The 27,670-nt window shown below is 40.0% G+C and overlaps 2 protein-coding genes across 3 annotated transcripts; both read right to left on the bottom strand.

Moving 5' to 3' along the window:
- Positions 1-611: 611 nt before the first annotated feature.
- On the bottom strand, positions 612-8,970 carry LOC121623366 (threonine synthase-like 2). Its single transcript, XM_041960634.1, has 6 exons — positions 8,919-8,970; positions 4,551-4,782; positions 4,005-4,199; positions 2,080-2,232; positions 1,750-1,989; positions 612-784 (listed from the first exon to the last, which is right to left on the bottom strand). The coding sequence occupies exons 2-6, from the start codon at positions 4,771-4,773 to the stop codon at positions 612-614; spliced, it is 984 nt and encodes a 327-aa protein (XP_041816568.1). The 5' UTR covers positions 4,774-4,782; positions 8,919-8,970.
- Positions 8,971-12,958: 3,988 nt separating this feature from the next.
- Positions 12,959-26,834, bottom strand: tbc1d13 (TBC1 domain family, member 13). Of its 2 annotated transcripts, XM_041960891.1 has the most exons (13): positions 26,720-26,834; positions 24,009-24,082; positions 23,877-23,917; positions 21,600-21,661; positions 21,167-21,266; positions 20,296-20,378; positions 19,952-20,111; positions 19,004-19,214; positions 18,760-18,923; positions 18,348-18,508; positions 18,195-18,252; positions 17,954-18,059; positions 12,959-16,361 (listed from the first exon to the last, which is right to left on the bottom strand). In XM_041960891.1, the coding sequence occupies exons 1-12, from the start codon at positions 26,740-26,742 to the stop codon at positions 17,994-17,996; spliced, it is 1,203 nt and encodes a 400-aa protein (XP_041816825.1). In that variant the 5' UTR covers positions 26,743-26,834; the 3' UTR covers positions 12,959-16,361; positions 17,954-17,993. The 2 variants fall into 2 exon arrangements, with proteins under 2 accessions (XP_041816825.1, XP_041816824.1); XM_041960890.1 differs by having other exon boundaries at positions 12,959-18,059.
- Positions 26,835-27,670: the final 836 nt, after the last annotated feature.

The raw sequence follows: 27,670 nt of genomic DNA on the forward strand, positions 1-27,670 counted from the left end.
AAGCCCTGGACTCAGTTTATCTAGTGTGTTCCCATGCTGTTTGTAAAAAATTAGCAAGTACTCCAAAAGTCTCAGTAACTCAGGATTAGGTGTAAATGGCTAACTTATAAAGCAAAATCAGATTTTTTTTTCTTTACTTGTTCAAAAGGCAGCTACAGTAACTTGTTTTGTTTATTTTGAATGACAAGTCTGCTCACCAGGGTGGTTTATATTGAACTGATACTACTAACACCATCCTGCTACAGTAAATGCTCACAGGAGTGCCGAATGTCTATTGATCCACCGTTGAAAATAATTCCCAACAAATACTACAGGCCTAGCTGTTTTAGGAAAGGGTTTTCAGGCTTAAAAAAAAAAAGTGAAACTACATATTTGTGACAAGTTTTTTAGGGTTCTCATCTTTAGTAGGAACCAATGGGCTTCGGGTTGAGAGCCACAGAAAGTCAAGAAGTGTTGAGAGATGAACTAACACCTTGTTTTGGTCTTTTCATAGGATTTGTTAATAACAAGAAAACAGAACATAGCCATTAAGCCATGTGTGGATGAACACTGCCATGATCTAATCAAAAATCTCTCATCTCTATCAGTCTAATTGATATGAGCAGTTGTAACTACTTGCTGTGTGACTGTGCTACCTGGATGTCTATAGCAGGGGCCAGAGTTTGTGTGACATCAGCTGCCATGGAAAAGTCACCAGTGGTTACCGCCCTGTGCACTATGTCATTAGAGTTCACCATGGCAACCAGCTTCAGGGGCAAGCCCATCTGCTTTACAATGAAGCCAGCTGAGACAGACAGACAGAGTGAGAGACAGGGAAGTCAACACATGTTTTCAAAGGTTATGATACTTTTGAAAAAAAAAATGATACATTTGTTACCAAAAGGAACAAAATAAGCAAGTAACAAATAAATTACAGTAAAGAAATGCTCAAAATGTTTGAGGTCATTCAGAAACACTGTCTCCATTCCATAGTACGCCCACCACAGAGTACTAACACCTTAGTCACAACTCCTTATCAAATAAATGTAACTGGCTCTAATCGGTTTTTCATGATGTATTTATGTTAACAATACATCATTATCAGATCAATTCAACTCTAAAACACTGATATTAGTTTTGGCTAATTTTTAACAAATCTAAGTATATATATAAGATATGTATATCTAATTCTTTAGCAAGTAGAATCACAACATATTTGCTAATTTAAGTTTCTCAGATATGAAGATTTAAAAAAAAAATGATTTTTTTGGACCATTGATCAGGCAACAGGCAAGAGTAAGGCTTTCATTTGAGCTTTATTTGGCATACGTTTTCATTATCACATCTTATCAAATAAAAATGTAAATTCCTAAATGAAAAAGAATTTAATTCATCAGAAGTCAGATTTTTGAAAAAGCACCAAACCAAAAAAGTATGCCTGTAGATTTAAAAGGTGGCTCTGGGTCTGTAGTTGGCTCCTTTGGAGGACCTGGTAAGTCATGGCACAAAAACGTACCATCTTCTGTGTCGTACTATCACCACCTCGAAAATGTGTGTTCCCACAGTGTTCCCAAGACCATGTAATCATATCATGCATTCCCAAAGTAGTGAACCTCGCTCCATCCTCGTTTGTGAACGACTGAGTCTTTCCAGGATGCCCCTTTCATACCCAATCACGATACTATCACCTGTTACCAATCAATCAATCATAATTACCTGTGGAATGTTAAACAATTAAAATTAATCCAACACCAGCAGTAATCAACTCACCTGCAATGTTACCTGCCCCTCCAGTGGGAACCACCACCTCCAGCTCAGGCAGGTCTCCGTCAGCCTTGGCCTGCTCCATACCACTGAGCTCCAGGTAAACATAGATAAAGTGGGCAAGCTGGATCATGACTCTAGACCAGTTGACAGAGTTGAGACTCATGAGGCCGTGAGACCTGACGAGTTCCTGGTCTGCAAACAGGCGGCGCAGAGGCTGGTCTATGTCATCTGAGCTGCCGTCCGCTACAGAGGTGAAAACACTCAATTTGACTATGAACATTTTTATATGAATAAAATTATGGGCACTAGTCCCTGAAGCTTCTTTAGGGTCACCTGCAAACACATGGATGTTATCCTCCAGGCAGGTGATCATGTGTTTCTCTTGGACTGGAGTAATGCGTCCACGGGGGTAAACCACCACCACATCCAACCCACTGAGACCTTTGGCACTCTGAATGGCCGAGCCACCTGTGTCTCCTGATGTACCTGGAGAGGAAAACCACAAGTGGACTGATTCAGACTCAAGTTTGAGCAATTACAAAGTTTGAGCAATTACAAAAAATTACAACGTTCTCTAGGGCAAGACAAAAACTGGCTGGATCACAAGACAATCTGGCACAGGACAAAAGGAAGACGCTGACTATATATACATGAGGTAACAATGAAAAGGTGGAAACAATCAGGGCGGGGCAGACAATCAGAGGGTCAAGGGTCTGAAACGGGAGGAGAGCTAGGGTTCACAATAAAACAGGAAGTGCATAACAAGACATGATGCCAGTGAACAAAACACATTAACACACACAACGAGAAATGATAGTGCCCCCCCCCATGACTTACCAGGTCCTCCAAAGGAGCCAACTACAGACCCAGAGCCACCTTTTAAATCTACAGGCATACTTTTTTGGTTTGGTGCTCGGAAAAAAGATTTTGGGTTTGGGATTTTTAAGTACAATGAATTCCTGCATTATTATTGGGCATTTTTCTCTGCATTTTTCAAAAATCTGACTTCTGATGAATTAAATTCTTTTTCATTTAGGAATTTACATTTTTATTTGATAAAATGTGATAATGAAAACGTATGCCAAATAAAGCTCAAATGAAAGCCTTACTCTTGCCTGTTGCCTGATCAATGGTCCAAAAAAATCTGTTTTTTTTTTTAAATCTTCATATCTGAGAAACTTAAATTAGCAAATATGTTGTGATTCTACATTCAGAGTGCCAAAGGTCTCAGTGGGTCCAGCAGCAGGGTGCTGCTTCTTAAAATCTGTAATTTAAGTCTTGTCGACAATGTAACCGGCTGGGACCCATGACCTTTCCTGGGTTTTTGTTTCTGAGTTTTTTGAGAACAGAGAATTTATCCTTAGCGTCTTTTGTTAGTACTTTTGATCATCCAAGCAGCTTTTTGTTCTACATTGTATTTTTGAGAGCCTTTTGTTATTAAGTACAGCCTTGAGCGTTTTTCCCCACCTTGGTGTTAAGAGTCGTGCATTTGAGTCCAGAACCTTGTGCCTGAGCGCTCCTGATAGCATTAAATGATAAGGCACCATCTTATCTTAAAGGGCTCATAGTACCCTATTACCCCAGTAGAACATTGCGATCCCAGAATGCAGGCTTACTGGTGGTTCCTAAAGTCTCTAAAACCAGAATGGGAGCCAGAGCCTTTAGTTATCAAGCTCCTCTCCTGTGGAACCATCTTCCAGTCACTGTCTGGGAGACAGACACCCTCTCTACATTTAAGAGCTGGCTCAAAACTTTCCTTTTTGATACAGCTTACATTTAGGGCTGGCTCAGGCTTGCCTTGGACCAGCCCCTGGCTATGCTGACATAGAATTAGGTTTCTGCCTCCTAAAAGGAAGTTTTTCCTCGCCACTGTCGCCAAGTGCTCGCTCATGAGGGAATTGTTGAGTCTCTGTAGATAAAGAGTTTGGTCTGTACCAGCTCTATATGGAAAGCGTCCTGAGACAACTTCTGTGTTGATTTGGCGCTATAGAAATAAAATTGAACTGAATTGAATAAACCTTGCACAGTTATTTTAGTGAAAGTATCACCAGAGTTACAGTGAGACTCCCAGCTGTTATTGCAAGAGGGGTCATGGCTCACACAAATGAAGACCTTTGTAAAGACAACTCAGCTCTATTAAACCACACATATTTATGTCAGATAATTCCCTTTACCTCTTTATGTTGGAGACCAGATGAAAAAGCTGCAAAAAAAAAGTTCCTTAGTTTTATCACGTCATTTCAGATTTTAGCTCTTACCTACAACAACAGTAGCTCTGTGGTCCTCTTTTCGCAGGAAGTAGTTGAGGAAGCGCACAGTGCAGGTCATAGCCAGGTCCTTAAAGGCCAGTGTGTCTCCATGGAAGAGCTCCAGGACTGACAGACCCTCCTTCAGCCTGGCGATTCTTACCACCTCTGGCACTGAGAAACCAGACAGGGCCTCATCCACTAGGACTGGGACAGAGAAAAGGGATGAAGAGGAAAAATCATGTTTTGGTGTCTGCAGCTCTGTTGTAATAGAAAGGTTTTCAAGGTTTTTAAAAGAATTTCTTGATTTCTTGTTTAAAAAGTCTTCTTTTATTCATCTTGTGTCTGCCATAAGTTAACTTTCAATCTAAAAGGACCACACTTGTGTTTCTTAAACTTTTACTGTGAGTCTTCAGTCATTTTAAATATGTGTACTTTACACTCGTACAGGGCAGTTTGAAATGCAGTTCACATATTTTCCTTTCATTTATTTCCTTGAGGTGGAAACCTAACATGCCTTAACATCAAATGATAGCAGTGAATATTACGCCAGCTCACCCTCCAGGTCCTCTCTGGGGATCAGCTGAGTGGGGATGAACAGTGAGGCAACTTCCACCACCAGATTGGTGTAGGGTAGCCCCCTCCAGCCCCTCAGGGTCTCTGGGCTGAGCTCAGGCACACTCTCCGGCATGAACATGCCCCCATCAGGAGCGTAACCTGAAAACAGCACATCCCGGAAATCCCATCCATGGACTCCACCCCGAGTACTACAGTACTGCATCGCAGAAACCTGTGAATGGAGACGAGAGCCTTATACACATACAATCTCCATACTCTGTTCTCCCTCAGCCTGTAACCTCTCCAATATCCACATCTTTTATACATACACCTCTTAACATACTTGTGTAGATAATAATAATAATAATAATATCAGTGTCAGCGATTGGGGTCACAGGGGAACAAAGACTGAACCCAAATGCAGACAAGAGGAATAGCTGGTGAAAAGATGACACAAAAGGTAACTCTTCAACATAAAACAGGAAGTGACAAACGGACCATGACAATCAGTTCTTTACTTTTAAGATTTGCTCAGCTTTATTGTCTTTGTTCTTCACAGTTGTCTATTTGTGTGTGAGTACACAATGACAACAAGCAATGACAACAATTCCACTGTACGTATACAGATACTTGGCCGATAATTTCCCAAAGTACATTTTTAACAAACCCCACGACACAAGTAAATGCATGAAACAGACCATTTTAACGATGACTTTAATCTGAGATCTGAGTACAGTATCTGAATTTTTGAGGCAAATGTTTAAATAGTTTCTAATAGTGCAAACCCCGGTGTCAGCCTGGCCGAGGACCTTCGTTGTGTGTCATTCAGCAGGTGTCTCCCCTCATTTCTTGTCATCTCTCTGCTATCATCTCTCTAATAAGGCATTAAATTACTCAGAAAAAAACACATAAATGTTGCATCACAAATCTGCTCTTTGAAGGGTTAGGCCAAGACAATCAATGGTGCAGAAAGGTATAGCTGCCACAAAAGACCCAGGTTCACTAAACTGGTATTTGTAATTTGAATCAGTGATATTTTATTAGAGAAATCAAAGCAGGGTTAGGGTTAGGGGGTCATTTTGTAACCATGAGCCCTCTGTTAAAATGTAGTCTGCAGAGCTTCAATAACCTGATGCTTATTCAAATTAAAGTTGTATTTCATCAAATTACCACAGACTACACAAATAATAACTGGTTGCACTGGACTTAGTGGGACCATGACGGTAACTGGGGACATACACACTGCACCGAGGGCAATAGGTGGGGGGGTCAGTAGGCAGTGGGGGATGTAACTAAGTACATTTACTCAAGTACTGTATTTGTGCTTCACTTTAATAATTTCATTTTATGCAACTCCCTTCTACTCCACTACATTTCATTTACAGCTTTATCTACTAGTTATATTTGAGTGGTTTATGGTGAGCCTGTAAGCATTTACTTGTTTTGGGCTTGTGACACCATATGCAAAAGCAGTGTCTGCTGCTTCTTGTCACATCTCAGTCTATGAGTTGTTAGCAGTTCCACCAAAAATACATTAAGGTGCGACCACTAGACAAAACTACCCAGCTGTACAAAGCACTAAAAACCACTGGTGTTCCACCTTCAGCACTTGCACATTGATGAACGAGTATTAACAATGTCACATATAGTCACCAGGGACATCTTACTACACAACCACTACTTTCACTTTTGATATTCTAAGTACACTTTGCCTGTGATACTTCTACAAACAATAACTTTTTGTCTAGGGGGCTAAAAGGCTAATCAGGCCATTAGAGCATTTACACAGAAAACAGCTGCCTGCTGGAAACAACACTGATGAGAGCACTACCACTAAACCGAAACAATGAGCTGAAAGACACTAAATCCCCCTGCTGCTAATTCATGATCACGAAAAATATTGAATAGAGCAGCTTTATGTAATTTACAGCTCAATGTCTCTAAGCAAAAATGTGTAGGTAAGAGTGTGTTTGTGGGATGTTAATTACTTGGGGAACACGGAATGCTGCTGTCTATTTAGTTTGTCTGTCTGTGTGTTGAACAGGTGTGAGAATCTGAATTCAAAGGGGTAAAGTGCAGGAAATGTAGATAAAGGCTAATACAGATTGCTTTGTCCTCAGAGCTGTTGACAGTGAGCAGCCACAGTGAACTGTGCCACAGAGTAGCTCTGCTCTGTTTCATAAATTCCAAAAGTGTATAAATGCAGAACTTATAGTTCAGCCATTAGATAGTCACTGTCAACAGTCACAACTCAAAACATAAACAGTTACATTTTCATTCTAGTCGAGCCTATGACTTCTGACAGCTATCATAGTCAGCAGACTGTATGTAATCCTGTTATTATACCACACAGCATGCACAACACTCACCACTCTGCAGTAAGATGATTTAAACTGCTCTTTCCTCTTCAATTTCTTTCAAAGAAACAAATTCATCATTCACTTACACTAAATACTCAACACCTGCAGATGGCTTGGTTCCCAGTCTCCCTGCTCCCTGCTGCACTTTCTACACTGAGACAGGTGATTGTCATGCCCTCCACCTCGGGCTCCGCCTAGTGGAGCATTCATCACTCTATTCCAGCCTACTCTGATGGGCTGGAGACACACCTGGTCCTGATTCTGGAGTAACTGATTGCAGCTGCGGCGACGAGTGGCCTGTTCATCATTCTCCCCTCTATTTAAGAAGCCTGCTGACCACGACTCGACGCCGGATCGTAAAAGCTCATCAGTTAGTCTGTCTGTTGGTAGTAATCATAGATTATCTTGCTGAAAAGGAATACGCTCTAACTCTGGTTTTTGTGCTCTAGATTCCCTCCTCGCTGCCTGGTCTCATCTGCCATGCTGCAACCTGTTCTGCTGCATTTCCTGGCTCCATTTCCACATCATCCACCTCCACCCTCTGCCATCCAGGAACCCTCAAGCCCTGCGTCCAGCCTGTACTCTTCGGCCCCCACCTATTACCCCTTGGTATTGTGTTCAGTTCTTGGCTCGTCCAGCCAATAAACCTAGGTTAGGTATTTTCTATTAGTGTTTATAGTGTTTTGGTTATTGTTGTACAAAGTACTTCTCATTAGTTATCCCTCCATATTGTTTTCCCCACTAGACCGTTAGAGGTCTGTGTTGGTTTTCAGTTGTTGTAATTTTCGGTTTAGTATTGTCTTTTCCCGTTAGAGGGCGCTAGTAGTTTGTGTCCATTAGTTTTCCTATGCCCTGTCTGCATAGCGTTTTCTGTTATAAATAAAACTCATTATTTGCCAAACCTGCGTCTGCCGTGTCTGTGTCTGCACCTGAGCCTCTGAACCCCGAAACGTGACAGTGATCTATTGAAAAGCTGTTCACGGTCACAAGGACTTTGGAACACACGTCCAAAGTAAGACATAATGTAGACCGAGCAGGTTCCTCTGGAGAAATAAACCCAGACGGGACCCCATCCTGAAGGGGTTTATTTCTCCATACGAACCTGCTCACTGTACATTATTCCTTGTTTGTGGAGGACAAAACACAAAACTCTGTCTCCAGCTACTGGGATATCCCGTCACTTCTCCACATTTGACATGATTACGCTAAATAACTGTAAAGAAATCAGTTATCCTGCCTGCAGGCCTGCGCACAGTGAGAGGTGGTAGCTACGCAACGTATTGTCACTGTAAAGGTACTGTATTTCAACTGGTAGAAAGGGCTAAATGAGCTATAATCTTTAAAATATAACCATTATGAATGAAATCAAGACAGTTGAAGACGTAAATAACCTTACAGTCACAAGGTAGATGCTCCAATCATTTTTTGGAAAGTGGAAAACTGTGTGTTACTGTTTGTATTGCCGCTTTAAAGATATTTAAACTTTATACTTTATGCCTATTGCGTACATGCAAAACAATGCACAGTCATTAGGCTGATTGCAAAAGAGGCCATTTACTTATTTAACCTGGGCTGTAACCCATCCGAAAATCACTGTAGTTTCCAATTATACAGGAGACAAACCAAACACCAAACCAAACATCGGGTATATGATTGCCTATAATCACAAAAAGAGTCATGCCTGATAACGCTATAAACTGCAAACACTTCTGTGGTGACAGTTGTGATTATTCTGTTACAAGAAACGTTTCACGACGACGTATTTTTGCTTTAACCACTGACATAAATGACTGATCTAGAAAAAAGCGGCTATGGGCGGAGGAGTCTCAAATTCTAACGGGCTCAGGCAAATCACTTGTGGGCTGATTCGGACAACTTCGAGCCTCTTCTGCGACTCATTACCCCTCTGAAAAATCAAACGGCTACACGGCCTCTTCTGGTCAGAGAAAGAATGCTACGATATCACTGATCGTTTAGTTGTTCTTATTTTTAACAGTGCTTAGCTTACCTCAGATGATCAGCTGCACGGGACTCTGACCTGCTCTGCCATTGGTTCAAAGGGTTGAGGGCGGGACTTGAGTTCCGTTTATCGCAACAAATAATATACTCGGCCACACGCGCCTACATGCACGCGCCACTCCAAGACTGACAAGATGGATTCTCGCGTGATCTCGTGAATCCCGCTGGCCCACAAACTGTCCACACAGCGCGTCTTTCTGGAAACTTGGTATTTCATCCGGGGCGGTAGCTTACGTCCTCGTCAAAGAGTGTTGTGTTCCTGGCGCGTGCTCTCGTCAGCTTTAATTAGGCAGTGTTGTCACTGGATAAGCTCGTAAAACCGCAAAATGAGACGTTTATTAAGCCAACCTTTGCCCTAATACCAGGATTGCATTTACAGGAGACCGCACGCTTTTGTTTTTTTTCTTTTTTGTTTTTTTTTTGTGTTATCATTGATTCACAAAGTTACACTTATATTGTTGCTCCTTGTACTACTGGTACAGCTGCACCAGGGACCAGACCTCCCTGCAGATTTTAAGACTTTTACCTGACTGTTGATAAATTCTCAAATGAATCATTTTTAGGTATGATAGATGAGGGATGTATTGTTGCTTAGCAAGAATGTCTGAGTTTGTAGTGTGAGCTTACTGGATAAACTCAACCACTGACTTCGGGGACAAGGAAGACAGGGCGGGCTTCAGGTGGGGACAGGAGAGGCATGAAGTGGGAGAGAAGCAGGATGGACGTCAGGTATCACAACCTGGCTCTTTAAACTAGAAGAACATTTTTTTAATTAAACTAAATTTAACATGTATGTCAGTTCATTAGTAATGTTTGTAAGTATGGGTGTGTGTGTCTGTGTGTATGTGTAAATGTAAGATGAGACAAAAATATAAATAACCAAAGCATAAACAAACCCAGCTGTCAATCAGGAGAGGGAGAGTGAATGTTATGAGCTCTATTTATAACGGAGCATTCACACCAATTCAGGTGTTGATGCATCTCATGATGAGCCACTTCCTAAATTCCAGACAACCAATCAGAGTTCAGGTCAGAGGCCATGAGGCCATCACACTGGACATCAAATGTAGCTGCAAGCCGCCCTGTGTGTTCAACTGAAGGAAGCAGCTCAGTGGGCTGAAATGAAAGTGGCTTCACAAAGGTGAGCACAGTCACTTCAGCTAGTTTAAACTTTGTTTAAACAAGGAGTGAGACTAATCACACACAGCTGTGATATGACCACAAAGCTTGCAGCATTTCAAACAATCAAAGTTCTACCATTTGTCCCCCCTTCATCAGATTTGAAAAACCTGGTGGGAATGTTCAGGAGGTAGTACAGGTTGTCTCCAGTGAGTTGAAGCAGGATTATTCAAATGCATCTTGAGGTATGAGGAAATATGAAATAGGCCACGCCCATTGGGCCAATCAATGATTCAGATTTTGGTTAATACTTGACCCCAGAGCATGTTCCCTTTGGGTTGGGCTCAAAATGCTTTAGTGAGTCTATTCCAAATTCAGCTTGAAGATGTATTTGATGGTACTTGATGTACCAAGATTTAAAATGACTGGACAAATTGTTAATGAGTATGGCCATTTTTCTACTAACCCCGCCCCTTGTGAAGTTTATGGGTTGATGTCGGCAATGTTTTTCAACCAGTCTCGCTCATTTATAATAGCAATATGTCTTTCAGTCCTGCAATCCTGTGTACCCATTTGGTTGTTGAAGAAGTCAAAATTCAATAAATTCTATTCATATTACTGATCTCCAAAAAATTCAAAATAGCAGAAAATCCATCATGGTGGACTTTTATGGTTAAAGAGACTTTTTTGTAGAACACACTGAGCTAGACCAAGTAAGTCTATCTGCAGCCGCAGAGTAGCTACAGGACACAGCTGCTACCCGTAGGAGAAGATCTCAGGGGTGTTTGTCATGTTGTCTGCTAGACTGCATCAAGACCCTTCTCCTATTTCAAGTCAGTCAGACTTACTGTACGTGTGACGGGTGTGGCGTTCCTAAACATTTCTGGCCTTCAGTACATCTGTTCGACTGGGCTCACGTTTCTTGGGAAGCACTTCCACATCATTTCCAGTTATTGGACCTGGCTTCATGTTTCTAGCTCATTCCAGTTTATGGCTATTTGAGCCATTGTGGCAGACAAATAAAAGCAGCCTATTTGGAGCTTGAATCCTAATAAACCCACAATAGCGTCAATTGTTCTTTTGGTGCTTGAACCCTAGTTATGATATTATTTTAATGATTATGTAGATATATTTATACACAATTTAATTCAAGTTATCCCAGTATGTTTTATGTGGCATTTTTTTCAAACATCAATAAAAACAGCTAAGAAAGGAGTATTTCCTCTCAGTCATAATTGGCTTCATTACACCACTTTCACAAAGAAAGATGTTTGATTCATACCATCATTCATTTTAATGCACATCTGCAAAACATGTAAAAACATATACAAGTCTTAACACTGGAGACATTACAAAAATGTGCTTACAAAATTGGAACCATGCAAATAAATGACATAAAACATACACTGAACATCACCTCCCACCCACACACACCCACACATACACACACACACAAAGCCATCAGGATAGAAATAAATACACATTAAAAAGAGGACCATGTGAATATGCGGATGCCATCAATTAGTAACAGTCCCTTGAAAGCCTTCACTGCAACACATAATAAAAAGACTTTCAAATGCAAAGTGTCTTTTTGTTTTGGTCTTTGAATGCTTGCTCTTTTTTGGATGATAATAAGTGGATGGATGTAGATATCTATCTTAAGTACACTTGAAATAGTTGATGTTTAGGACTACCTTTTCTCAGGCAATGTCAAGAGGAAAATGTCTTATTTGTGACAGTAAGGGTTTTATCTGTCCCCCTCTCTTACTGACATTAGGTCTATCTCACTGCATTGTACGGGTGTAGGACAGCCCAAACCGAGGGGTCCTTCAAGAGCGCATCAAGTTCAGAAAATGTAATAATTTTACATAGAGTTGTATGGACTTGTTTAAGCCCTGGACTCAGTTTATCTAGTGTGTTCCCATGCTGTTTGTAAAAAATTAGCAAGTACTCCAAAAGTCTCAGTAACTCAGGATTAGGTGTAAATGGCTAACTTATAAAGCAAAATCAGATTTTTTTTTCTTTACTTGTTCAAAAGGCAGCTACAGTAACTTGTTTTGTTTATTTTGAATGACAAGTCTGCTCACCAGGGTGGTTTATATTGAACTGATACTACTAACACCATCCTGCTACAGTAAATGCTCACAGGAGTGCCGAATGTCTATTGATCCACCGTTGAAAATAATTCCCAACAAATACTACAGGCCTAGCTGTTTTAGGAAAGGGTTTTCAGGCTTAAAAAAAAAAAGTGAAACTACATATTTGTGACAAGTTTTTTAGGGTTCTCATCTTTAGTAGGAACCAATGGGCTTCGGGTTGAGAGCCACAGAAAGTCAAGAAGTGTTGAGAGATGAACTAACACCTTGTTTTGGTCTTTTCATAGGATTTGTTAATAACAAGAAAACAGAACATAGCCAGACTTAGCCTTTCATTTTCTGTAAATGTAATAGCTTTCTCATGTTATGAATCTACATAGACATATTTAGTATTTATTATTTTAGTAATGGTCCTGAATCATGAAGTACAGTCATTACATATGCCCACACACAGACACACACAATCCCAATTCCAAAGAAGTTGGGACCCTGTGTAAAACAAATAATAATAAATAATAAACAGAATGTGACAATTTGCTAATCCTTTTTGACATATACTCAACTGAAAACAGCAAAGACAGTATATTTAATGTTGGATCTCATCAGCTTCATTGATTTTTATAAATATCGGCTTATTCTGAATTTGATGCAGCAACACATTTCAAACCAGTTGGGACAGGAGCAACTAAACACTGGGAAAGATGTGGAACGCTCCAAAAACACCTGTTTGGATCATTCCACAGGTAAACAGGCTGATTGGTAACAGCTGATAGTATCATGATTGGGTATGAAAGGAGCATCCTGGAAAGGCTCAGTCGATCACAAGCAAGGATGGAGCGAGGTGAGTGCAAATGACTGCATTCTGCTTTTATTATCATTATTTAGTATTTATTCCATTTTACAAAGTGTCCCAACTTTTTTCAAATAATAAAAGAAGTTATTAAAACAGATGTTGTTAGATGTTGTCGAAAAGATGAATAATGCATTGTCGTCATGCACATCCAAATAAGTTTTAAGGTAAAAGGTGGACCAATAGAACACACCAATGAAAAGATAAATAATCCATATACTGTGGCTCCCTGAAGTGTAATTTATTGGTAAATTGCACTTAAGAGCTTTATGTTTTTGTTTCCAAAAGGCTGACCAGCTGCACAGGAATGTACTGGTTTCAGATTCGAAAGCAAACAGTGATTTGATTTATCTTTTAACTTGTCAGAAAAATGGGTCACATTCCATCCACAGGTGACATCAGAGCCAATGATGGCTCATTTTGCCAATAGACAGTGACACCAATTCAGACCTGTTCTGTGATGTTGAGAAATTTTTAACTTGACATAATTTAGAAGATTATCCTTTTCAGTTCTCACGAGAAAGCACTTCTGACACAGACCTGCACAAATAAACCTGTTATTGATCAGATTATTAACACATTTTGAAAGCACTGTATCTTTACATACTGTTTGTTAAAAGTAAATAGACCTTCCACACACAACCCTCAACAATATTAAAGACTACATTCCAGTAGTGTGGTTTGACTTGGATGGTCAAGTAAGATTTGATTCATACCATATTTGAACATCCTACACTTTGTATAACATGAGATGATGCCGACACTTTTCTCTTTCCCCATTGATTAACCCTATTAACATGTTCCCACTTGCGAGTGGATATTACAGCAGTGGTAGATTTTAGTTTACAGATACACATTTACATTCAAATTTTAAATCTAGATTTAATCAAGCCATGACCCATCTGCCATCATATGGTATGTGCACAGGATAAAATAATAACAAATGGTAATCAACACTCTCTGTCGAGCTGTGGTGGTGTTCGCACTGAACACTATCAGGCTTAACCAAAGGTTAATCTACACCATCACACTTGGGGTAGTTTAGGTATTAACCTCAAGTTAGCAAGGGTTTCCTTCAAAAACAATCAACTGCAGGCCTGTTCCCAGTGTGGAACAGGATTCAGGTTTTGTTCAGTTCAGTCATACTACTTCATCTAACTTTTCACTCAAATCCTAAGCGATTGCTACGTAAGCTAACAGATAGAAGAGAAATGAGAAAACAGCTAATCATCATGTCAAGAAGCTTTTTAAAACTTAAAGTTATTGCTTACGTCCTTTACGTTCCATCAAATGCTGCTGAGTTGATCATTAAAACAGCTGAACTCAAGAGCCTCAGACAGACATTTGTTTTTCCTTTCAGCCACCTGCATGTTACAGAGGACAGCAAACTGGAACCTGTTCTAGTCCTCATACAGATCAGCTACTTCAGGGTGCTGTCTTGTGCCAAATTCCCAATAATTTTTCTATCTTAAAGTTGTAGTCATAAGTTTAGGTACACTCAGGTTTAAGTCATTAAAATAATTTGTAACCATTCCACAGATTTCATGTTAAAAAAGTATAGTTTAGGAAAGTGGGTTAGGATATCTTCTTTGTGCATGACACAAGTCATTTTCCCAAATATTGTCTACACAGATTATTTCACTTGTAAATCACTATATCACAATTCCAGTGGGTCATAAGTTTATATACACTAACTTGACTGGACCTTTAAACAGAAAATTATATTATGGCTGACAGGCTAACTGACATCATTTGAGCTAATTAGAGGTGTACCTGTGGATGTACTTTAAGGCCTATCATCAAACTTAGTGCCTCTTTGCTTGACATCATGGAAAATCTTCCAAGCTCTCATAAAAAAATGTGCGGCTCTCCACTGGTCTGGTTCATTCTTGGATGCAATTTCCAAATGCCTGAGGGTAACCTGTTCATCTGTACAAACAACAGTACACATGTACAAACACCATGTCACCACACAGCCATCATACCACTCAGGAAGGAGACCTGAATTGTCTCCTTGAGATGAGATCAATCCCAGAACAACAGCAAAGAACATAATAAAGATGCTGGAGGAAACGGGTACAAAAGCATCTATATGCGCAGTAAAAGAAGTCGATCGAAATAACCTGAAAGGCCGCCAAAACCGCCATAAAAAAAGCCAGACTACGGTTTGCAACTGCACATCGGAACAAGAATCTTACATCTAGGAGGGATGTCCTCTGGTCTAATGAAACAAATTTGAGCTGTTTGGCCATAATGACCATCGTTATGTTTGGAGGAAAAAGGGGAAGGCTTGTAAGCTGATAAAAAAAAAAAACAAAAAACATCTCAATTGTGAAATGGGGGTCACAGCATCATGTTGTTGTTGTTGTTGTTGCAGGAAACAGATCAGAGCATCATGAGGAAGGAAAATGATGTGGATATATTGAAGCACCATCTCAAGACAGGAGCCAGGAAGCTAAAGCTTGATTGCAAATGGGTCATCCAAATGGACAATGACCCCAAGCATAATTGAAATGCTGTGGCAAAATGGCTTAAGGACAACAAAGTCAAGGTACTGGAGTGGGCATGGCAAAACCTTGACCTCAACCCAACAGAAAATTGGTGGAAAGAACTGAATATGTGTGTGCAAGCAAGGGGTCTTGAAAGCTGACTCAGTTACACCAGCTCTGTCTGGAGGAATGGGCCAAAATGCCAGCAGCTTATTATGAGAAGCTTGTGGAAGGCTGCCTGAAATGTCTGACCCAAGTTAAGTGATTTGATTTGATACTAACTGGCGCATTAAAAGGTGTGTTGGGTGACTGGATTGCAGTTGGATAGTGCTAGACCACGTAAAAAGCCCAGGTGTAAATGCACCCAAGACACATTGAGCCAAGCCACCTCCGGAGGTGGTCAATGACGCATTGTGAACACATTGAACACAAGCGTAAATGCAATTGTGTTTTCAATCTGCATATAACAACTACATGGGCAGAATTAAAACCTGTTGCTAGGTGCCAGATGGTCACTGTCACCGTATTCTCCAACTGTATGGTCACTTCTGAAAAACACTGGTCCCAGTCCACAAATAAAATCCAAAGTTTGACAGTGCATACACAGGTTTGACACCGAGTCAACTGCCTCTCCCAACAGTCATGACTGTGTGCAACATTCAGATGTGGCATTGACCACAGGGGGAGTAAAAGCAGCTGTGTAAAACAGCTTTCTCCTCTGCCTTCGTCTTTGACATTCCAGTTACTGAAGATGGTGTCTTCCTCCACTCCCAAAAGCAATCAAAAGTCCATACAAGCACAGCTCCACAGACGGCTGCCTTCTTTTTTTGTAATGTTTTGTTTTTGTTGTTGAGAAGCTGGACACAGCAATTGGATCTCTATGTAGACAGCGGAGAAAAGATATAATACACAAAAATCATATCTTCATACTTATCTAGATAGATAGATAGAATCTGGTTACAAGATGCATTTTAGTGCAAGGTATACAGGGGGTTTAAGTGTATGTAAACTATGTAAACTGACCCACTGGGAATGTGATAAAAGTAATAAAAGCTGAAATAGATAATTCTCTCTAGAATTATCAAATCTCATTTTTTCTGTTACTGACGAAATCAGTAACACAGAAAATGAAAACTGCAGAAAGCTGGAATGTCTCGTCAGGATGGTGATCTTTTTTACTTATCGTCTACTCATATAATTCCAATTTAAATCTTTTAATTAATTTTTATTTAGGCACAATTCATCAGCTACTTGTTTGAACATTACTTAACATTTTAGAATTATGGCTTCTTTTGTTACTGCAGAAAAACATGGTTACATGTTTCAAAGTTTCAAAAAATGTAGAACTGTGGTGTCTGGACCAAAAGTCACTTGTTACAAGTATTGGTACCCTATCATATTGTACTGTTATCAGTACATTTCAAACAATAGCAAGCTTAACTACTACAGGCTGGTAACAGCAGAACAACCACAAGTATGACTTATGAATAGAGATGATAGTGCTCTGCCAGAGCTGTGCATTATCTTAAAATAATGCATCCGCCCCAGCCAGTCACAAGGATTGATTCACCATAGGCATAGTATAAAGTACTGTAACGAAGCTACGCTAGAGATACGTGTAAACCCAGGTTGATGAAAAAATTCAGCAAATGATGTTCAGTGTGAAAAGCACCACAATTTACTTTGATGGTTGTTGTCCATCTTTCAATAGTATTTTGTTGTGTCAAAGTAATATTAGACAGAGAAATTAATCCACATTTTCAATGGGACAAAAGACATTGTTGAGACATAATGCCGAAGAAATAATGCTTTTCAGAAGGTTTCTAATACAACATTCAATAGGCAAAGGCCCATCACTTCATGTTTATTTTACTCAGATGGAAAATATACCCAGAACTACTGCCTCCTGTCTCACATCATTAAACAGAGGCGTACATGTTTCTTACATTAAAAACGTTCAACTTCTAAAAATAAAAAATAGAAAACCCTTAAAGAATAAACATGCACAATTGTTCAACCCAATTACACAATTGCTCAATCTGACTACATATGTGGTCACCGTGGAATTTTTGTGAATTTTTTGGCTCTATTGTAAAACATCTCTGGTATGTTTTTATGACAAACTAAGATCGGTAGTGTAGAACTAATGTGGCTCCCTCTCCCTCAGATGTTCAGTGCAAACATCATCTGAGCACAACAGGTCTCCATGGGAGAGATGGCTGCAAGAGGAGCCTTTTCCCATAATACATCAAGAAACAGGTGGCATCTCCTCCTCCATTCCAGGAAGGAATAGTTTGAGCGTGTCCAACGGTTTCAGGGCAGTCCCCACTGACCGAACATCAGACGTAGAGTTAAAAAGCAGTATGCTGGGTTTTCCCCAACACATCTGTCCAGGCTGCTCATTGATCAAGTTCTCCCATGATACAGGTTTGACATGACAATGTTTTTTAATGCTTAAACTGCCACCTACCACATCTGAGCAAAGAGGGCAGGAGGAAAGAGTGAACAGGTTAGGAGTTATCCTGCAGCTCTTTGGCCTTGGTCAGGATGGTGTGGACATCTGAGATGGGGTAATCCTGAAAGGACCATCAGTAAAAGTCAAAAAAATCCATTCTGTATGAGTTACTTTTGTTAAGAACATCAGCTGTGCTACATGTCCTAATATCAACTTGGGGTGTTTATCTTTCTCTGTGTGTTATACAAAGCTTTACCTGTAGTGATCTCATATTCACTGTGAAGTCTCCAGCCAGCAGGTTATCTCGGATGAGTCTGTGAACAGAGGAAGTCAACAGACACCGTGATTCACATGAAGAGTCAGAGGAATCAGTGCTAGGACAACTGGGAGCACAATGAGAAAAGCTCACATGAGCATGGCGCAGCAGACCAGGATGAGGAAGTGGAATCGATCCTGGTCGGAAAACAGAGTGTCCCAGATACGAATGACGTCTGGTAGGAGGAACTCCTGAGATAACAACAGGGTCAGCCACCGGAATGTGAAATACTGTGGTTTGATGTTCTGCTCTCCCTGTGTGGACAGAAAGGGAAAAACAGAGGAAATGCCAATATCACTGTTTTTTTAAATAGACTTGAAAAAATATGATCCTCAGATTGTCTCCCTCCCTCGCAACTGTCTCACAAACACAAAATCTAGTTTCTCCTCCATTGCTGAATCTGTGCCATTTAGAGGGCAGCCATAAAGAGCAGTTTAAACATCCCTATAGCTCCCAAAAAGGAACAGAGAATGAACAGGAAGTGGGAATAAGCCCTTGGTCTTACCAGTTTGAGATAGAGCTCCAGGTCTTTGTCCTTCAGCATGGAGTACACACTCTCCATCTTGTAGGTGATGCCGCACTGAGAGTCATCCAGGCTCTTGATGAAGTTATCTCTGTTCTCTGACATCAGGTTGGTGAAACAGAAGAATGTATCTGCTTCAGCATGCTCTGAACAATGAAGCAGAAAGGAATATTTTTATTTCCAATATGTAAAACGTGTTTACATTTTCAATCAAATTGTCACCAACCTTTCCACTGGCTGTTGGGGTCTGTGGCAAAGGTGAAGTAAATTGGCCCGACAATCTCATTCATGCCCTGTACATAGGCGATCCCGGGGTTGAGTTTGGCATAGATGAAGAGGATCCGCTCCACCACCTCCCAGTGTGCTTCATTCCCACTCGGCAACACCTCGTATTCGTTAGATGGATACAGGTTCAACGCCTTTCCAGGTGAGCTGACCTGATAGAACAGATTCAGTTTATCAGAAAGTGGTGCTTTTGTTTGTATGTATTTATTATTATAAAATTTATGCAAATTCAAGAAAAAAGTAAACTTAAAACAATATAAAACAATAATGCACTTTAATGTTCCCCAATGCAGTGCTTGAGAGTAAGTGACTGTGTGTGCTGTTAAGAGCTTCTAACTTCTATTTTACATAATGCAGAGAAGGATGTTAGATACACCTGAAAGTAATGTGGCATATGCTACATTAGGCTAGCATGCTGAGGTGTAGAAGGTGTAATGTTTACCATGTTCACTCTTATTTTAGAATATCAGCTTGCTAACATTTGCTAATTACCGCTGAGCACAAAATTTATCTATGGCTGATGAGAATGTAACCAGTCAGAGGATCACATTATTTTATTTGTATTAGTAGTTATTGCAATTGAGGGAGACACAAATGTCAATAGATATTGAGACATTTCAGTCTGGACCAAAGTGAACCGACTGACCGAGTGACAGGCCGACCAGTAAACATCACGTTAACACTATAAACATCATGTTAACACTGTCATTGCGAGCATGTGGGCATTTGAGCTTGGAGTTTGTTAACATTTTGTCTGCTCCTCGTTGGAATCCTCTGGACATACCCTCTACATGTGACTGCACGCTAAGCCTTAGTCCTCTTCCCTAAACCCATGTAACCACAACCCAACCTGTACTGACCACGCAGACACACATCCCTGGTCACTTACATTTGTGACTCCACTGCGGTTGCGGTTTACAGTTTGTGCTTTCAGGGTAGTTTGTTCAACTCGTCGACGCAGCGTCTCATAATCATTCTGAGGATCCAAGATAAGTTGGCATGGGTATTCTGTAGGACGCTGAAAGAAGGCCATGTCTGGGTACAACCGCCTGCAACCATGAAGACAAACACTCCTGTCATATAAAAACTTTCTTTATATGTTTGGTTTTTTCATTTGCTATTCTGATCCCTTTAAAAAGAGAACTTCTTATATACTGTATACACAATGACCGGCCGTGGTCTTACCAGCAAGAGCAAACTAACAGATCTAGAACAGCTATTTAAAAGTCATACCTTACATCCTTGTCAATTTGTAGTAGAATTTCATTATCTTTGAAGTAGGTGTTCCACCTGCTGTCTGGGTTTGGATTGAGAGGCTGAAAAAAATTCAAACAAAGACACATTACATTATTGCCCCAGTTATTAGTGACTTCTTACACCTGTGAGCAAAGAGGCAGGTGAGCTGTTGATCATATATTAGTCTTTAATTTATCCATAGTAACAGTTTTAATTTCCATGTTTGTGTCCTCGTTTACACTTTTTTAAAGTGGAAACAAACAGTGTTTCCATGTGGTACTACAGTTGGTGCCTCTATTGCAAAGACAAACGGATCGCTCTCTGTTTACCTCAGAGCCCAGAAACTACCAATGCAGGTAATACACTGCATTTGTTTCCAAATTTTGGGGTGGAGGTGGGAGTACAAGAAATCAGTAGGAGGAAAGCACGAGTTAATTCATTCAATCAATCGAAGTACATATACTTCATAATGATACAGTATGTTAAAGCAAAAACACTCGTCTATTGCCAGTTTGAGGTGCTCACTTTTATACTGCACACACACCACACACACACACACATATGTCGATAAATATATACCTGTACACACACAAACAAACACACAATGTATACATATGTGCGTGTGTGTGTGTACAGGTATATATTTATAGACACACATGTGTATACGTGTGTGTGTGTGTATATATATATATATATATATACTTCTCTAATAAGCATACCCCTGCATACACGGCCTGTTGCTTTCTGCTTACTTCTGTAGAGAATGATAGCAGCTGTTAGGACTGCCACTGCTTCATTGCATATGGCCTCCTTTCAGTTAAACACTGCTGTGGAAAAAGAACACCAGGAAAAAGGAGACTTGACTCACATGGTCCTCCATTGTCACGTCTTCTCTGGAAAGGCCCAAGTTGGCTTTGGCAATACCAGGCTGGATGATCATTTCTTTTAGGAACTGGGAGTACACCTCCCTATGAGAGACAAGGGGCAAAATGGAAGACAGAAGTGAAAACTTAAAGGCAGTTTATAAACTCAGCATTCAAAGCTGCCCCCTCTTTCCTGGCCCGACGGCTCCTCGGGGATGCATGCTTATGATCTGGCACTGGTTGTCACGTTTTACCATCATCACACCAAATATGTAAATAATCAAGTAATCTCTGGTACTCCATTCATCCTTGCAGTGAAAATCAGCTATGCTAATTGATTGAGAGATAGATTGATAACCAAAAAAAAGGAATCTCCAAATTAGCAAAGCCATTACAGCTCCTTAAAGCAACAAGGAGTCTTCAACATGTTCTCCTTACCTCTGCTTTTTGAGGAAAGACTCCCATAATGTCTGATCGAGAGGTAGGTAATTGAGAAGGATCTAAAAAGAAAAACAGTCACGAGTCAGGCACACAGATCACAACATTTTCCAAGCTCAGATACAACTGTGCAACAACCTGATCTGTCCCTTGTCAGAGGTATGGAAATTTTGAAATGTCACAGACCTAATTTGGAATTTCTAAAGTTTGCCAAAGAGACCTTTATTGAAGGGTTAAGATGCAAATTACACTTGAGCACAAATTTTCCTATAAACATTTTCAACCCTGCTGCACCCACCAGCAAGGCCACCATTACCAGCTCATGCAATCTGGTGTTCCAACCCACTAAACTTCACATCATAATATTAACAATAAAATAACAAATAGGATAGAATAAAACTTCACAACATAAATACAAATTAAATAAGCAAATAAAATAGTGTCTATGAACCCTTCTTAATCAAAAGCCGTCAGACAGTCTGTCCCCTCAGCTGGGACGCAGCTTGGAGTCGTGTACAGTGGAACTACAAACAGATTTGTGTCAGAGGACGTGAGAGGCCAGACTGGCTCATACGCTCTAAGCATGTAAGACAAACTCAATGCCGGTGCAAGACAGGTGCTTTAATAACAAGTAAAATAATATTAAAATCAATACGGAAACTGATAGGCAAACAAAGAAAGGACCTTAAAAAGAGATGTAATGTGTTCTTTCCTTCTGGTCCTGGTCCACTTGGGCTGCAGAGGTCTGGATTAGTTGTAGCTGATTTCTAACTCTTTTTGTTAGACGAGATAGGAGAGGACTACAGTAGTGCAGCCTGCCTCTTTCAAATAAGCCAACTTTCGCTTTCTCCTCAGCCGTCACACAAGGGTCAGTCTGCCGTCAAACGTGCCAACAAAGTTATTCAATGGCCCTGTCATTGTCTGAACTTGAAGGCAGTGAGCTGCATTTTTTGTTTTTGTCGATCAGTCAAAAGTAATCAAAAACTCTCAAACTTGCTGCTACCAGTTCCCAAAACACAGTTTTGTGGCATCTGCACTCTGTGATCCGACAGTCCTCTTTAATTTGTTGGTTTCATGATTCTTCCATGGCATGCTCCTCTTTGTAATTGTTTTTCTCATTTTTAGTGGTGAATCAGCATCAAGGGCTGTAGCAAATGTATTTTTAGCTGCACTAAGAGAGAAGATGTAATCTGGTTTCCGTTACATGTAAAGGAATATGAGGTCATCTCTGGAGGATGACAGCATTTTTTACTACTTCTTCTACAGAAGTTGGCAGTGTACAATAAAAGAAGATACAAAGTGGCAGTCTGAGTGTGCCAAATCAACAACAGAAGAAAGATTTTCAGCCTATATGAAATTACCAGGTCAGAAGTGTGACCGAGATTATGAATTTGCTCCTTAACATGCTGTTTACAATTCATTTATTTATCTATTTTTAAATAGAAAGTCCTTCACTCTGTTACCTGCCTTATTATCAACATGTATATTAAAATCACCAATCAGAATTGAACTACTGCATCTAATGTGAATGTTTGTGGAAAAAAAAAGCACAGAGACAGACTTTTGGCAGTCGGAAGATTAACAATGGCAGCTGAGAGTTCAAGGTTACTGCATGCCCATCAAAAGAGGAAAAAACTCCAAGGTCATCTCTACTCTTCGGGGGTTTCAGTCATTATTGAAGCTGTTCCCCACCTTCCATATCTACAGGAATGGAAGAACACACAAAATGTTGCTAGAGCAACCACACCTGACCAGGTTTCAGTAAGAAATAGACAGTCCAACTCAGGGTTTATCAAACTTGTCACTCAAAGTTCTGCATCTGATTTTTATTCAAAATCAGAGATCCAGAATGACTGGTGATAACAAAACAATATTTAATCAATGAATTCATGTCTAATCTCTTGTGACTGGACCAGCATGAAAACTCAGACAGATTCTTCCAGCTACCAATTTGTGTCCTAGAAAAAATGACAAAAATTTTATGGAGATGACAGAATATTCTCCAGCTTAATATTAATGTCCGAACTCTGCAGCAACAACACACAACTCTCTCAAGCAGTTAACGTCACCATGACAACAATGTCAACCGTAGGGACTTACGCCACATTAAAACCACATTCATCTGCGGACAGGAGGGCTGAGAATGATCTCCAGCTATGCTGAATATTCAACGTCACTAACAATTTATTGACAAATAGAAAAATTATTTCAAAATAGAAAATGTTACAGGACAATACAAAAGTGTTTTTGCATGTAACCAGAGGCAGGGCAACTTACTTTCCAGCAAAGTGCTCGTATGCCTCCTTCAAATGGGATCCCTGAATTGAATAAAGAAAAGGATGGTCAAATATACAACAATAAAATATCTACACTCACGTTATCAACACAATAACAAAGCGTGAAAATTACCATTGAAGCACAGCTCCCTCAAAGTCTTCAAGTTTATGTTTTCTTCACTTAAGGCTTCTTTGAATTCCTGTATCCTGAAAGAAGACAAAAGACAAAACACCTCTTATACATTATGAACATAATGTTACTCATTACTGTTAACATACATGTCCCACACAAACAGATGCCTTCTCTGTTATAAAGTCCTAAATATTAAGTTAAGATAAAATTAAAGCAATATTCGGGGTTTTTTTTATTCAAATGGTTCAAATATTAAAAATCATGACCTATTCCTAACTGGTGAGGGCATCCTCAAAAGGGTCAGTCGTTCACAAGCAAGGATGGAGTGAGGTTCACATAATCAAACTGTTGTTGGCAAACAGTTCATTTGGAAATGACTGCATTCTGCTTTTATTCATTTATATAACAACCCAACTTCTTTGGAATCAGGATTGTATGAAACAAGAGCCAGGAGGTGATTAGCTTATCTTGGCATGAAGACTGGAAGCAGGGCGAAAGGCTAAGCAACGCACTGTCTCTTGTTTGTTTAACTCACACACACACAACGGGAAAGCGAATAAGTGTATTTCCCAAGATGCCAAACTAATCCTTTAAGTATGGTTGTGATCTGAATAAAGTAGTCACTTTGGGGAAATTCGACTTAGAAACTTGTATCATGGAAGTTCATTCTTGGCCTTTTGGGAACAGTAAGTGTAACAAAATAATCCAAGCTCAAAGGTCCACTTCCTATCTTTCGTAGCTATTAACTACATGTCATGGTCATCTTCAACAAATGGAGCTGTCTCAGGAGTCATCATGGACACTACTAAGTCAATGGCATCCCTTCCCTTAGGCATCACAAACTATTCAAACCACATAATAACGCTTCTTCTACTACAATTATTTTGTTATACAATTGAGACACTGTTTAGTAATAAAATAACCAGATAAGTGTGTCAGTTTTTACTAATTCAGGGTGATGAAAATAATCCATCACACTGATGGATGGGAAAATGCCTATAGAGACCAAATTCTACCATGTTACAGGACACAAATCATCATATTTCCAAACCCAGAGTTCAACATGTTCTTACCATCAGTGCTGCCTCTAACTTTACATGCACTGCAATCAGCACTGTCAAATGATGTGAGCATTTAGGTACAGTATATAAATTATATTATTATAAGGATGAGCATCTGCTGCAACTAGTTTCTAAATTGAAAACCAGCTCTGTGTCGACCATTTTTAATTATGGATGTGAAATATAAAGCTCTAAACATAGACTACATGCTTTCCCCTGTTAGACAGCATGGCATCCGTCCAGCAGTAGTGATTTAGTTGCTTGTAGTAGTTGGATGAATTGATCACATTAGGTACAACAGTTTTTGTGCTGCTTTGTAACTACTACTGTATAATGCAAACCAAATGTCCAACAGCACCACAAACCACAACTGTGTCTTCTATTCACTGACGTAGATCATTTTGGGATTCTAAGCATATGACCACTTGTTCAGCCACTATTTTTCTCTGTGGTCAGAATATGAGAAACTCTATTAGTATAATGCAATCTAATAACGTCAACTCTAGCCATGACTACAGAGCATCTACACCTCTTTGACACACAAAAACTGAATATGCTGCACATTTTCACTACCATATGGTAATAACATATCCTTTTGGTGGCATTTGTTTGATAAAGATGAGGTCAGTATAACATTTTCTTTTAAGTTCTTATTGTTTAACTACCTTAATCTTCATTAAAACATACTTTACCATCAAATCAGTCTTTTTCCCCCCTACTATACATTTATCTATGTATGTCTATGGGACTTGGCACATGTGCTATGGAGGTCCAATTAAACAGTATTTTAGTGCTCAACAGATCACGGTCGAAAAAGCACCTTTGCCTCATTTTCAGACAGAACAAATCCTGTTAACGTCGAACCTGTTTCTCACGAGTTGAGGTGGAAAATAACATGAGATGGTATATACTTGAGGAAAAACACTTCACAAATAAGATGAGATGTGTAAAACATATGCAGTCATCCTATGTTAAGAGGTTTTTACATGTAATAGTTGAGATTAAGACTGTGGGTTAAAGTAACAAATTAAAGCAGCGAAAATGGGAATTACATGAAAAAAATTGATTCAAGTCTTTCTAAACTGAGCCAAATTGTTTTTTTTTTCCAAGGTAGCATGGTCTAGCTAATTTGTCATTAGCTTATTTAGCGTCAGAGACAGTTAAACTGGAAATACGACGTATTTGTTTTCACCCCTGCAATGACAGAAACACACGGTCAGCACATACAGCCCGATGGGTGATAGCTAATTGTTAGTCGGTTGGCCTTAAGGAAGTATGATGTGTCAGCTGATGTGCTAGCAGGGAGCTAGCGGAGCTACTTAAAACGATGAAGTTGCTGTATTAACGTTAGCTAACTTGCAAAGCGCCCCAGAGGCTCGCCGTTTCTGAAATTAAATGTAATGTTTTAAACTCAGCAAAACGATGTGAGCATGTTGTAAGGCTACGAACTGTATGTTTTTGCAACTCTTGCCTTAAACCTAAACTTAGCTTATTTGGTTAGCTGAGCTGCTGTTGTTGCTAGCGTCACAGATATAAATACCAGTTTTGCCGTGTGGATGCTAGCTGCTACAACAGATGATGTACCAGCACTGTTTCACTGTCCGTGGGACCTGCATCCCAAGCAACAACAAAGACGTAAATGTGTCTCACCTGTTCCTGTACGCAGTAGACATGTCTCAGCAGGCAGCGGTGTATTACTTTAACGGTTTCCAAAAAGGACTGAATTATTGGCCAGAGGGAGGTCCTGCTGTCACTTCCGTCTTCACAACAACACTGAACCGAGGACACATCCACGCTGCTGTTGGATACACAGTTAACTTGCGTGTCAGGGAGTGGGTCCATATGTTAGGACTGCTCCCTCACCCTGCTCCTTATTTGTTCCCTTGTACCATCAAATTACGTGCGTTTCATTTCATGTCTCTCGTTTCAAGAATTAAACATACATTGATGCAATAACTTTTAGGTAGACGTTTAATAAACGTGCAAATAAGTATTATTTTATTAATTAGAGGTACATTATTGTGACCAAAAACAGCAATTTCAGTAGTTTGTCGGAGTTGCTCCACCGCAGGGTTTGGTTTGGTGTGGTCTGTAGAAAGCCACCTACCTTCTGACAGCCACTAGAGGGTAGAAAGGCTCTGAGTGTTTCAATGAGGACATTCTGCAAGTAAAAACACACAGCATGCATGATGAATGAATGAAGAAAGGACGGAGGGAAATAATATATGAGTGAGTTACTGTCTGGATGTATGCATTGCTTTGCATCTGAGGTTGTGCATATTTAGACGACTGTCTGTAATTTAGTTGCGCATTAAGATTCAAGGCTTTTACCCGGCACACATAATCACTTTGATTCCGTCTTCTTGGTCATTTTGTGTCTCTTTGTTGTGGTTTAACTTTCAAACAAGAACCATTCACTTCATACAGAGGTTCTGGTCCAGGGGCCTCTGGGCTAGTACCCGGTAGGCCCATTCAGTTATCCATCCATGCTAAAGCAACTTCGCCTCTGGCCCTGCCTGTGAACAGAGAGAAGGCTATTCATCATATACACACACAAGATATGAATGCATTTCATGTAAATTGAGCATAATTTGATGTTAT

Source organism: Chelmon rostratus, chromosome 19 (genome assembly GCF_017976325.1).
Source record: "Chelmon rostratus isolate fCheRos1 chromosome 19, fCheRos1.pri, whole genome shotgun sequence".
Classification (NCBI taxonomy): Eukaryota; Metazoa; Chordata; class Actinopteri; order Chaetodontiformes; family Chaetodontidae; genus Chelmon; species Chelmon rostratus.